The 13,077-nt window shown below is 35.6% G+C and overlaps 1 protein-coding gene and 1 long non-coding RNA gene across 2 annotated transcripts; one reads left to right on the top strand and one right to left on the bottom strand.

The window, feature by feature from the left end:
• The first annotated feature begins 1,804 nt into the window (after positions 1–1,804).
• Positions 1,805–2,304, top strand: LOC115887643. The gene is made up of 3 exons (XR_004051125.1): positions 1,805–1,961; positions 2,052–2,156; positions 2,256–2,304. It is a non-coding gene; the product is annotated as an uncharacterized LOC115887643 (long non-coding RNA).
• A 3,295-nt stretch (positions 2,305–5,599) lies between these two features.
• LOC115887605 lies at positions 5,600–6,868 on the bottom strand. Its single transcript, XM_030907072.1, has one exon. The coding sequence runs from the start codon at positions 6,866–6,868 to the stop codon at positions 5,600–5,602; it is 1,269 nt and encodes a 422-aa protein (XP_030762932.1).
• Positions 6,869–13,077: the final 6,209 nt, after the last annotated feature.

Below are 13,077 nucleotides of genomic sequence, written 5' to 3'. Positions count from 1 at the left end.
AAATTTGTGTGTATTAAAATACTTTTGACGCAAAAGGAGGTACTTCCGACCAGAGTAGGATGCCGAGAAAATAATACCGAATCTATCCAATGCCAATAAGAAAGCCGGGTCCAGGCCATGTAACAAAACATGTTAAATAACAAAGTTTTATAACTTGTTAGAGAAATTCAAGTAAAAAAGTTATAAAACACAATATTATACAACAGTTTTCTTGATATATAGCATATATTATGTTATCCAATAGGTGTCGGTAAAGATCAAAGAAAATTATAAAACTTTGTTTTAAAACACGCCCGCGACTTGTCCACACTTATGTTATTAATCATTTACTGTAGGACAAGCAGCGTTTGAATTTAATACTGCCAGAACTCTGGCATTGCACACAGTGATTTTTGTTATTTTTTTTACGCAATGGAATGGTCGAAAGAACTTACCACTCATTTAATTGAGTTGAGAAATAAAAAACACGACGCATGGACTAAACTAGGTGCAGAATTGAAAACAAATGCAAGTGAAGTTGAAAAAAAAATGCGTATGCTTATTGGGCAGCTCCAGCGGGAGTTGGAAAAAAGGAGGAGTGGTGATGGAGCTGATGCTCCGTATAAAACAAAATGGATCTTTTTTAAAATGCTTTTATTTTTAAAAAACAAAAATGAGCCACGGCATTCTACTGAAGGTGGTCTATCTCCTGAACAAGATACACAAGATACTAGTGACAACAAAACAGCAGAGGTAAGTACCGTAAAATGGGATGAATAGGGACTGGAGGGTGAATAGGGACAAAATTAGAAAATTTCTTTGAAAAGAAACTGCACTTTTTCGGCAAAGGTTATAAGCACCACACTAAGGAAAATATCTTACAAGCTTTAGAAGAAACAGTACTTTGAGTTTCCGTAAGGCGGCTCAAAAGTACGGGGTACCAATGTCGGTTCTATTTCGCCATGCAAAAGGCGAAGTGAAGAAACAAGGCGGACAAACGGTACTGTCAGCCCAAGAAGAGTGCATGTTCATTGAAAGAATTAACATCTGCTCAGAATGGGGATATCCAATTGATTGCTACGATTTGCGTCTAATCGTTAAGAATTATCGAGATAAGAATTTTGGGGAGGAATGAACCAACATTTAAAAACAATTTACCCGGGAAGGATTTTGTTTACAGTTTTTTAAAAAGAAATAAAAAAAAAAAGATTTTGCGAAAACATAAAACGCTCTAAAGCAAATGTTTCGAGAGAAGTTATAAATTATTATTTTGATAACCTAGAGCAATGCCTGCAAGGCATTCCTCCATGTAACATCATAAATTACGATGAAACGAATTTATGTGACGACGTAGGTACCTTTTGGCGTTTTTAATGGTGTTTAAACAGTATAACAAAAATGATTTTTTTCTTGTAGGAAAAAAGAAAATTATAACACGACGAGGTAGCAAACATCCAGAGAGAATAATGAACACAACAAAATCTAGCACATCGATAATGTTTGCAGCTTCGGGAGATGGTAAACTCTTAAGCCCCAATTATAGATTGAAAACGTTGCGGTTCGACGCCCGACGTTACGGTCGGTGAAAAGTTCGTTTATACGCAGGATGTTTTGTTGATTATAAATTTTTCGGTTGTTGTTGCGGTTGACGTTTTACGTCCAAAAGTTAACCAACTTTTAACTTCGACAGGAACGTTGACCTTGAAACGTTAGTAATAGCCAATAGAAATGACTTTTTTAGCGCCTCTATTTAAAAAAAAAAAAAAAATGCGGTGGCGGCGATTCGAGCGATCATAACATAACCTCACAATTGTTTCAGTTTCTTTTGGAAAGTAGGTATGAATTTTCGAAATTTTCTTTAGAAAATGCAGGAAAAAGGTGATTTATATTAAAATTTAGTACTTTGTAGGTGTTTCTATTTTGTTATTGGTGCCTATTGTTGTGAACTGTGAAAATGGAGGTCTTGGAAGACACTAGAGTTGGTATGTATACTAAACAATGTGCAGAAAGATATAATTATAAATTTTATATATTATTTTTTATAGATATACACCTTTTTTCTTTCCCCCTAGTAGAAGGATTTAAACACTTATACGACATCAAACATAAAGACTATAAAGATGGTCAGAAAAAAGAAAATAGCTGGAGGGAAATAGGCACCGCTATGGACATATCAGGTAACATATTTTATGTAAGAAACATACTAAATAAAAGACTAGTTACATAATAACACCAATATACTAATAATTAGTATTATAATGTATACTTATTTTTAGTTGAAGAAGCCAAACGGATATGGAAACTCCTTCGGGATACATATGTTAGAAGAAAAAGCTGAACCATCTGGTTCACAAGGTGGCCTTTGCTAGGCCTTGGCCTTATATGCAGGCCATGCAGTTTTATGATTCGTGCAGGGTACAGAGAAGGTACACAAAATAATTATTGAAATTATTTAGTACATACCTAAATATATTTTATTATTTTAGAACAGTCTCGAACGTAAAATTACCGATTTCTCGGCCAAGTACCTGCGCAACTGCCTCTACTAGCACCTCTACAGTATGGGACAGCATGTCCACAATTGTCAGCTCTTGTGCCGAAACTCAATCTCAGGCTCAAGACTCTCAACTTGTAGAAGAGAGTGAAAATACTATCGAAAAGAACAAGTGGTAAAGGAGACAGAAAAGAGTAAGCTAGCACTAGAAGATGGAATAGGTACCTATTCGGAGTACAAATTTCTAACTAAATGTTGATTTAAAAAAATAATATATCTAACAGGACACTTCCGAAAAAGAAAAGTCCAGGCAAATGGATCTGAAATAAATGAAATTGTTGGGTTGGCTAAAACAATAGTTAGCAATATGAACAGCACTGTGGGTCCTATAAATGCAGCCTTTGGGAATTTGTCTCTATCAGGCTTGATGAGATGTCATCTGAAATTGCCAAACAAAAAGACTGAGGATTATGGAGATTTTGGAAGATTAAGTTTAGTAACAATAAGTATAATATACAGGGTCCGGCAATAGTGCTTAGGAGCTACATCCTAGAATAAAAAACTTGAGAATTTTGTTTAAGTGCAAACCTAAAGTATATACCAGGATGTATTTCACGAAAATATTTTAACTTCTATAGGGTGGCTCAAAAAAGTGTGAGTGGACCTGGATGACCTTTTTTAAATGGAACACCTTGTATATTATTGCATTTTTTGGCTTTCTTTCAGATCACTTTACATAACCCTAAGATATGAATAAATAAATTTCGATAGTTTCAGAGATATTAAAAAATAAATAAAAAATATATATTTTTCAGCCCTTCTTAAAAAAATTATTAAAAATACAAGAACTGTTCTGAAATCAAGACTATTTTAGGTATTTACTTTATATGGTCTGTACTTACTTTGTTATAAATATGAAAATCGTAAATCATACAGGATGTTCAAAATTCTACGCCAAACTTTCTAAAATATAAAATAATTTTTCTTCGTTTTTTTAAATGGAACACCCTGTATATTATTTTTTCAATAGACGGAGAATTAAAAAATGAACATTTTTTGTATTTAGAGTATTTCAAAAATTTTAACGGTTTCGCAGATATTTGCAATTTTATATTTCATATGGCATTTTCCACATTTTTATCAAAGCCACCCAATGATTTTTCTCTCGTATTTTACCATTGAAAGCGCCATATGAAATAATACTGCGTGTATCTGCGAAACCGTTAAAATTTTTGAAATACTCTAAATACAAAAAATGTTCATTTTTTAACTCTCGATCTAATAAAAAAATAATATACAGGGTGTTCCATTTAAAAAAAATCATCCAGGTCCACTCACACTTTTTTGAGCCATCCTATAGAAGTTTACATATTTTCGTGAAATACATCCTGGTATATACTTTAGGTTTGCACTTAAACAAAATTCTCAAGTTTTTTATTCTAGGAGCTACAGATGCCCGACGCACTATTGCCGGACCCTGTATTCTACACTCACCGGCAAAAAAAACCGGCCACTAAAAACTAGTCCCAATTTCAAAGTTGGATTTCTCGCGAACCACTCATTAGATTTTAATGATTTTTTTTTAAATTGTAAATTAATTCCTTCTTAACGGATGCTACGTCAGCAATTTTTATTCCAAATTTATTTTGAGCATATACAAGGCACAACTATAAGACGAAGTTTTTCGCCCAAACTTTGTAACACCCTGTAGGGTGCAGCAGCTGTAGTAGCTATTGCTACATCAAATCACATTGTAGCGTCATCTTTTGTGAGCATTTTGTTTTTTTAATCACGAAATTATCTCTGTTTGTATTGGAGGTACGCTGCTTTAAAACAAACGCCTCGAAAAAAGCTTTAAAATCAAATCAAACATCAGAACGTAGACGTAAACTAACTAAAACATGAAAATTAAAAAAAAAAGGTAAAGAAATTTTAAGGGACTAATATCTAGTAACCACTCTGGTGAAATTTCCCGTTTCCATATACCGATTCCAGGCATCCTGGACTGTTGTTCAAAATATACTCAGGGTATCGGAGACATAACGTTGACTTCGGCCATCCTCAATTAAAGCCACAATACGAGCAAAATTCGTTTTAAAACAGCATATCTCCAATACAAAAAGAGATAATGTGATGATTAAAAAAACAAAATGCTCACAAAAGATGAGGCTATAATGTGATTTAATTTGGCAATAGCTACTACCGCTGCTGCACCCTACAGGGTGTTACAAAGTTCGGGCAAAAAACTTCGTCTTATTGTTGTGCCCTGTATATGCTCAAAATAAATTCGGAATAAAAATTTCTGACGCAGCATCCGTTAAAAAGGAATTAATTTACAATTTAAAAGAAAAATCATCAAAATCGAATGAGCGGTTCGCGAGAAATCCGACTTTGAAATTGGGTCTAGTTTTTAGTGGCCGGTTTTTTTTGCCGGTGAGTTTACAATATTTTAAGTTTTGATGTTACCTATATTAAGTATATACAGCGTGTCCCAGTGACATTTTACTGTGAAATTAGTAATAAACTTTTTTCCTATTTGGTAAGATCACAGATAATATGTGGTAAGATGTCACTGGGACATGCTATACATACATAAGTTTTTGAGTTTGGTTTTTTTTATTCATAAGAATTTTTATTTGTGTTGTCCATACATCTAATTTAATATTTCTATAATAAGACTGAAGGCCTGTGATTTTTGTAATATACTTAGTAATATAAGAATACAGGTAGACACTGTTGGCATAGCCGTTTTTCGTTTTTAGCATGCATGTTTCTGCAGGTTAATATTTTTTGAAATGTTGTTTTTATAAAAGATAATAAATTATATATGTATAATAAATAAAACAAAAGTATGTGAAAAATGGTTTTTAATTATTTTAAGTAGATAGGTAGTTTAAAAAATTCAAAAATTTAAAAATACAAAAATCAAAAATTATCTACAGTATGTCCACGGATAGAGGTCCCAGAAGGTGAAAAGGACTAAAAATTGCAATGAAAAAATGAAATTTTTAGTCCATTTTACCTCTTGGAACATCTTTCCATGGAGATACTGTATATATTCAAAGCCAAATTAAAAACAATCCATTATCTATAAGGTAAACAAAAACTTAATATGGAAATATAAAGTTAATTTGCAGCAAAAACAGTACCTCTATTGAGTACATGGTCGTACTGCCAAGGCAATTCACCAACCTCAGAGACGAAATAGTCTGCTACACTATTTCTCAGTTGGTAGAGGTATCGTACCGCATTATTGTTGGCTAGTCTACCAACTGATCTAAGTGGAGTGGTTTCCTCTCGCCAAATGCCATCGTTCTGATCTCCATTGTCAGTGTAACCTGCTGGATTATATTTTTGGCTTTTTGATAAGCAATAGTTGTGTAAAACAACACATGCCTTGACTATGGTATCCACATTTGGAGGGTCTGCAATTATGGTGGTTTTTAAAATTCGCCATCTAGCAACCAAGATTCCGAAGGCGTTTTCAATAGTCCTACGAGCTCTGGAAAGTCTATAATTAAATATTCTTTCTCTCACAGAAAGATTGGTGCCTCCAAAGGGTCGAAATATATATTTTTTTAGGGGGAAGGCTTCATCTGCTACTAAGACATAGGGCATTTTAAAAGTGGTATTTTCCAATTCCTCTGGAGGAGGGATGTTTAAATGACCCTTTTCCAGAAGCTCCTTAAAAAGCATATTGTGAAAAATTCCACCATCACTTGCACTTCCAAGAGAACCCACATCCACCATGATAAATCTATAATTGGCATTGCAGATTGCCATCAATACCGTGCTGAAATGTTTTTTATAATTAAAAAAGGCAGAGCCTGAATTAGGTGGGGCTTGTATTGAAACATGCTTCCCATCCAGGGCTCCTAGGCAGTGAGGGAAATTCCAAACATCTTCAAAATCTTTGGCAATAGCTTTCCATTTTTCAATGCTGTGGGGTAGCTCCAAATAATCATTTTTCAAACTATCCCAAATTGCCTCGCAAGTTGTATAAATAATGTCCCGAACTGTAGTTTTTCCCATTTGGAATGACCATGCCAAACTTTGCATTGAGTCGCCGTGGGCCAGGTAGCGTAAAGTAATGCAAAGTCTTTGTTCGGCTCCAATTCCCCTCTTAATTTTTCTTTTTTTAATCTTATCATGAATTAATGCCAGCAATGCATTAAAACTATTATCAGACATTCGAGTCCACTTAAAAAATTCTTCGGGGTCCTTCTTTTTAATGTTCTTAAAATAATTAAAAGAATTTTCTCGTGATAGATTTACAGGGCGAATGCTCCACCTCCTGGGTCTCCGTTCTTTCTGATTCTGGCTGAGCTTCAGTGCCAAACAACACAATAACAGGGCTAAAACTCCAACCGATATCTCATCATCGTGTACATCCATTTTTTTTTAAAGCCAAGAAAAAAAATCTTTTTAATTTTGCTAACTAAAATACTACCTAATTATTGGTATAATAATAATTTTTAAATTCTTCAATGACATTCATTGATTGAATAAATAAGGTTAGGTTGAAAATGTTAACTAAAACGTTTTATATCTATAACTAACAACAAATTACCGTCGTTATCGTTCAACGTCAACCGCAACGTCGAACCGCACCGTTTTCAATCTATAATTGGGGCTTAAAGCCCCAATTATAGATTGAAAACGTTGCGGTTCGACGCCCGACGTTACGGTCGGTGAAAAGTTCGTTTATACGCAGGATGTTTTGTTGATTATAAATTTTTCGGTTGTTGTTGCGGTTGACGTTTTACGTCCAAAAGTTAACCAACTTTTAACTTCGACAGGAACGTTGACCTTGAAACGTTAGTAATAGCCAATAGAAATGACTTTTTTAGCGCCTCTATTTAAAAAAAAATGCGGTGGCGGCGATTCGAGCGATCATAACATAACCTCACAATTGTTTCAGCATATGTTGTATATAAAGCGCAACATATTTACTCATCTTGGGGAATAGGGGGACCGCGAATACAACCGTACTCAATCGGGTTGGTTTGATATAAATACGTTCGAAGACTGGGTCAACACTGTAGCTTTACCATATTTAAACAAACTGGAAGGAAGAAAAGTTTTATTGGGCGATAATTTAGCATCTCACATTTCAGTAGATGTAATAAAAAAACTGAAAGAAAATAATATTGATATGATTTATTCCTCCCTCCCAATTCGACGCATTTAGCACAACCCCTAGATTTGTCTTTTTTCAGACCATTAAAAATAGCATGGAGAGAAATTTTATTGAAATGGAAAAAGGGAGCAGGGAGGAAGGAGTCTTCTATACCGAAGTCCACATTTCCGACACTACTTAAGAGACTTATTGATGCTATCGAACCAAATTCCAAGAAAAATATTTTATTTGGATTCAAAAAAGGTGGCATTATACCCCTTAATAGGCAAGAAGTATTAAGATGTTTACCGGAGGAGCCTAATGAAGTTGAAGATGTGGAGGTCGAAGCAGCAAATAATTCTATATTAGATCTATTGAAGGAGCTGCGCTACACGCAAACTCCTAAAAGCAGAGTCCGAAAATCAAAACTTAATGTAGCCCCTAGAAAGAGCCTCCAGTTTGATTCGGAATCAGACTCAGCTTCAAGTAATATTGACAATGCCGAAAGAGCTAATAATGTCGAATATGATGAGCATGAAAGTGATCTGCGTATGGACTTTGAGGAACCTGAAGATACTTCACCATCCTGTAATAAATATAGTGATACGCTATCTCAAACTGATATTAATGTAGGAGACTGAGTTTTAGTTAAATTTCCATTAGATAAGAAAAATGCAAATATTAAGCAAAGGGTTTATATAGAAAAAGTTACCCAAAAAGATGGAATCCATTTTGAGGGAACATTTTTGCGAAAAAGACCCTCTGCAAGAGAAAAACTGGGAAACATATACGTTTTTCCAAATATTGAAGACAGAAGTGACTTTACTTCACACCAAATAATTAAAAAACTAAACAAATGGTCAGAACGCAGAGGAATATTTAACTTTGAAAATATTGACACCCAAAAATTTGAGAAACTTTAAATTGATACGGACATATTACCTAATACCTAGTACATAACAGAAAATAAGTATATATTTTTATTTGTCTTATAATTGTTTAAGTGTATTTCGGTATATTTTCTATATTTGTATGATTTTCAAATGAATAAATGTTTATTTTGTGTCCAGTGCTGTTTTTTTTCAGTATAAATATATAAAACATATTTTTTTTTTATTTAAAGTTGTCCCTATTGGTCCAACGACATGCTAAGCAGGAAAAAAGTGAAAATTAAATGGATGTCCCTATTTCACAGAATGGAGGGTAAATAGGGACACCACAGTTTTTTATAGGGACACCACAGTTTTTTTTTTTTAAAAACGAGGTTTGAATTTTCTTAAAAAAGATTTTTTGTGTGCTTACAGTGCCGACCCAGATAGGACTTTTCCAGTAAAAAAAAATCTAAAAAGTTATAATCCCTAGTAGTAGCGATATGTAAAAGCTCAAAAAGTGTCCCTATCCACCCCATATATTACGGTACCCTACATTTTAAATTAATAACCAATTTGAAGTCAGTAATTATTCTGCCACGGCACTTCCCTCCTCAATGGTAAAGAACAAAGAAAATTCTTCTCGTATTTCCTTGCCTAGCACACTGGGTTTTCTAGGAATCATTTGAGTCTCAGCAACGTACCATTTGGCTGACCTTCGACTCTCCATGTACCGGGTATTAGTTCCCCGGTAAACGTGTCCTCTGACAGTAGGATAAAGATGATTGACCTTTCCTAAGAAAATTGTGGAGATAACAGCATCCTAAAACTATTTTTTCTGCTCTTTCGGGCTCAAGAAGCATCGTTTTCGATAAAATTCCAAATGAATTTTCGACTACACGCCTAGCTCTACTATGTCTGTAATTGTAAATTCGCCCCTGTGAACCTTTCTGATGAGTGCCTGGGAAGGGTGTCATAATATGCGATTGCAAAGCAAATGCCTCATCACTTAGAAATACGAACGGTGAAGGTGAGGTTCTTCCCGGTAATACTTTCATTGGTGGGAGATTCAAGGAAGACGTTTCAAGCTGCTGTTTAATTGTTTTGTTAGCATATACTCCGCCATCAGACAAACGTCCTTGGCAACTCACATTTACATAAGTAAAGCAATAGTTATATTAGTCAACTATAGCTAAAAGCACTATACTGAAAAATCCATTATAGTTGAAATAGTCGCTTCCAGAGTTCATTGGAGCTTGTAAACATATGTGTTTTCCATCCATACTACCACAACAATGAGGGTAATTCCACTTCTGGTTAAAAATCGTCTACAATCTGTAGCCATTCTTCTTGATATTTAGGCACCTAAAAAATGCTTTACAGTTTTATTTTTTGTCTTGTAGGAAGAAGGACAACCAGAGCCACATCCAGAAGTGCAAAGTGATATAGAAAAATGTCAAGAAAAAACTGTAATTGCACGTGTCCTACCACAAAAGGTACCAAGAGAAGAGTATTTACGCGATAATGAAACAACTACCAATTAACGTGAAAAAACGAGATGACTTCGATGTGTACGGTGAATATGTAGCCAGGATCTTGCGGAATCTCAAAAGCAAGTCGGTTCTAGCCTTCGCGAAATATAAAATAAATAATGCTCTCTACCGGGCGGAGATAACAGACATACCTTCAAATACACCTGAGCCATCCACTACACCGGCATCTGATACACATGCATCTATTAATGTATGGAATTAATGATGGAGTAACCTAAGAAATGAATCGAACTAACATGAGAACGGCATTCCGGTTGTCACAAAATACATATAATCACAATGTGCCACTGGGTTGTCTAGCTCACTTACTACATTTACTTTGTAACGATATACTCAATTGTGATTCTGTAAAATTATTTATGAGCCAAGTAACCGATATTGTAAAAACAATTAAAAATTCCCATATTCTTCATGCACTGTTTATGAAAATTGGAAAAGAAAAAAAGGAAAACATCTCATTAAAACTACCTCGGAAAACACGTTCGGGTAGTAGTTTGTACAGCCTGCAAAGTATTTACTCAAACAAAGTTGTTTTACAAACACTAGCTGTTAGTGAAGAAAATTCCATTATGGCACAATTCAAAAATAGATTGCTTGATGATGCCGTTTTCTGGGTAAGCGTCGAAAAAATTATAATGATTTTAAAGCCAATTGTTAACTTGGTGACTAAATTTGAATCGAATGAACTATTAATTCATATTGTTCATACCAAAATCAATGAGTTGGAAAAGTTATTAGGAGAATTTTTGCCTCAATCTCCTTTGCTGAAAGCAGAGGAGGACAAGATTATAAAAAAAGTTAGAGAACGAAAGGAATTTGCTCTTGGAAAGATTTATCTTGCTGCTATTAGATCCATCAAATCAAGGTTGTTATTTAAGCCCAGAAGAAATGATAGATGCTGTTGAATTCATATGTAACATCGACTTCTATGAATTTGCAACTAAGTCAAGTGAAAACTGAATTATCAGGCTATAGGGATAAACAGGGAATATGGACAAGAAAATTTATATGGGAAGGAATAACAAGTCCCCTTGTCCGGTGGAGAGGACTACGTGGACAAACTCCATGCAGGTGTCCATCGGAATTCTAAGTGATCCCGTAACCTCCGCAGCTACTGAAAGAACTTTTAATACAAGCAAATCGGATTCATACCTTGAAATGGAGGAGGATATTCCTTATGCAGACACTCACACTGGGTCTAACAAATTTGACACTGACTCAGATTCATAATTTAAATTAAAATTAAAAAAATATTTCTAAGTACTTATATTTCCGAGTACATTTCATAAGTATTAAAGTATTACACGCGGTAGTAATTTTTTTTTCATTATACCCTGATATATAATACCCGATTTGGGCAAATACCCGGGTATTTACCCATACCCGGGTATTTACCCAAATCGGGTATTATATATCAGGGTATTTTATATCACTAACTATGGTACTAGGTTAGGTTAGGTTAGGTTAGGTTGCTGCGATTTGGGATCATATTTGATCCCTCGCTCGGAGGCCTTGGGCCCATTGCGATACCCCTGCATTGTTTTACCAAACCTTCCTCTCATTCTTTCTTAGCGTTAAAGCACTTCCAGCTCTTTGCAAAGTTCCCGATGTCGCTGATGTTGGCTTCTGCTGCTTCCTCTAGTCCCTCCAAAAAACCTTGCCCTACAGTTTTAAAGCGTCGGTATTCCAGTGCCGGACAATGGCACAGCATGTGCTCTATGATTTCTTCTTCCTCTCCGCATTCTCTGCAGTAGTCGTCGTCAGAAACTTTCCATCTTACGAGGTTTACCTCCGTGGGAGAGTTTCCAGTGACGACACCTACAATTATGCGTACTAGGTCCTTTTTGTGCTCTAGTAGTTGTTTTGTCTTTTTGCTATCTACCACTGGTCATAGTCTTCGAGCTGTAGCGCAGTCCTCACGGTGTTGCTACATCTCTTGCTGCTTGGCTTTGATGGCAGTTCCTATAGCCTCCTTCAGTGATCGTCACAAGTGGATCATCTGCCACGGCCTCTCCCCTGGCCCCGTCTTTGGCGAATCTGTCTGCTTCCTGATTGCCCACCACATTGCTGTGGCCTGGCACCCAGCACAGAGTAGCCCCGCCCCGACGTAGCCAGGACAGCGCTTCTCGGCATTCCATCACAGTTTTCGATCTCACTGATTGCATGGAGATGCATTTTAAATCGGCCAAGCTGTCAGAGTATATCACTATATCCCCTATTGGTCTATCAGCAATTTTCTCTCGTATACAACTAGCCGCTTCCTTTATGGCGTAAACCTCTGCTTGTAGAACATTACAGCCATCCGATAGCCTCAAAGATCGTCGATAGCCTCAAAGATCGTCGATAGCCTCAAAAAAAACCCTGAATTTGCGTAAGCATCTATGTCGACTGCTATCTCTTGAGTCTTCATTACTCGGTTGCTTTCCCATTCTTCTCTTGTCGGGATGCGAATCCTTATCTTTTCTCAAAAATCATGTTTGGTGAGCATATAGTTCGTTTTCTGGTCTAGCAAATGTGGACTCATGTTCGTCATGATTTTCCCTATCACTGGCAATATCCTCGAGTGACCGTAGTTGGTCTGGGTCCACAGATTGGATTCCTTTAATCATAGGGCACCCTTAGCGGCCAAATCCTTCACGAGCCAGTCGATTGATTGCAAGTCCAGAATTGCTTCCAGCGCAGCTTGCGCTGTGTTGTTCCTAGAGCTGTACCTAGAGCTGTTAATCGTTCGTTGTTTGTGTTCCTTTTATGTATTTTATATATTTTATGTATTTTGTATTTTGAAAATAAACTGGTAATTTCTCTAAGTATGTTTTATTTTGATCCTAGAAAATATAGAAGAGAATAAGTATTATTGGAAAAATTATTATTTCTTTGGTTTTACAACAACAAAATAAAACACTAATTCAGCACAATACAGTGTAGGGATGTGCCAAAATAACCGGTTATTTCGATAACCGGTTTTTTTTCAGTTAGTAACCGGTTATTAACCGGTTAATTTCCTACGTCAGTTTAACCTAATAACCTTCAGCTTTGGTCAATAACCGGAGGTCGGTTATTTTC

Source organism: Sitophilus oryzae, unplaced genomic scaffold, assembly GCF_002938485.1.
Source record: "Sitophilus oryzae breed Bouriz unplaced genomic scaffold, Soryzae_2.0 scaffold_578_pilon_pilon, whole genome shotgun sequence".
NCBI lineage: Eukaryota > Metazoa > Arthropoda > Insecta > Coleoptera > Curculionidae > Sitophilus > Sitophilus oryzae.
The sequence above is the reverse complement of the archived record's forward strand: the minus strand, read 5'-3'. Positions and strand labels throughout refer to the sequence as shown.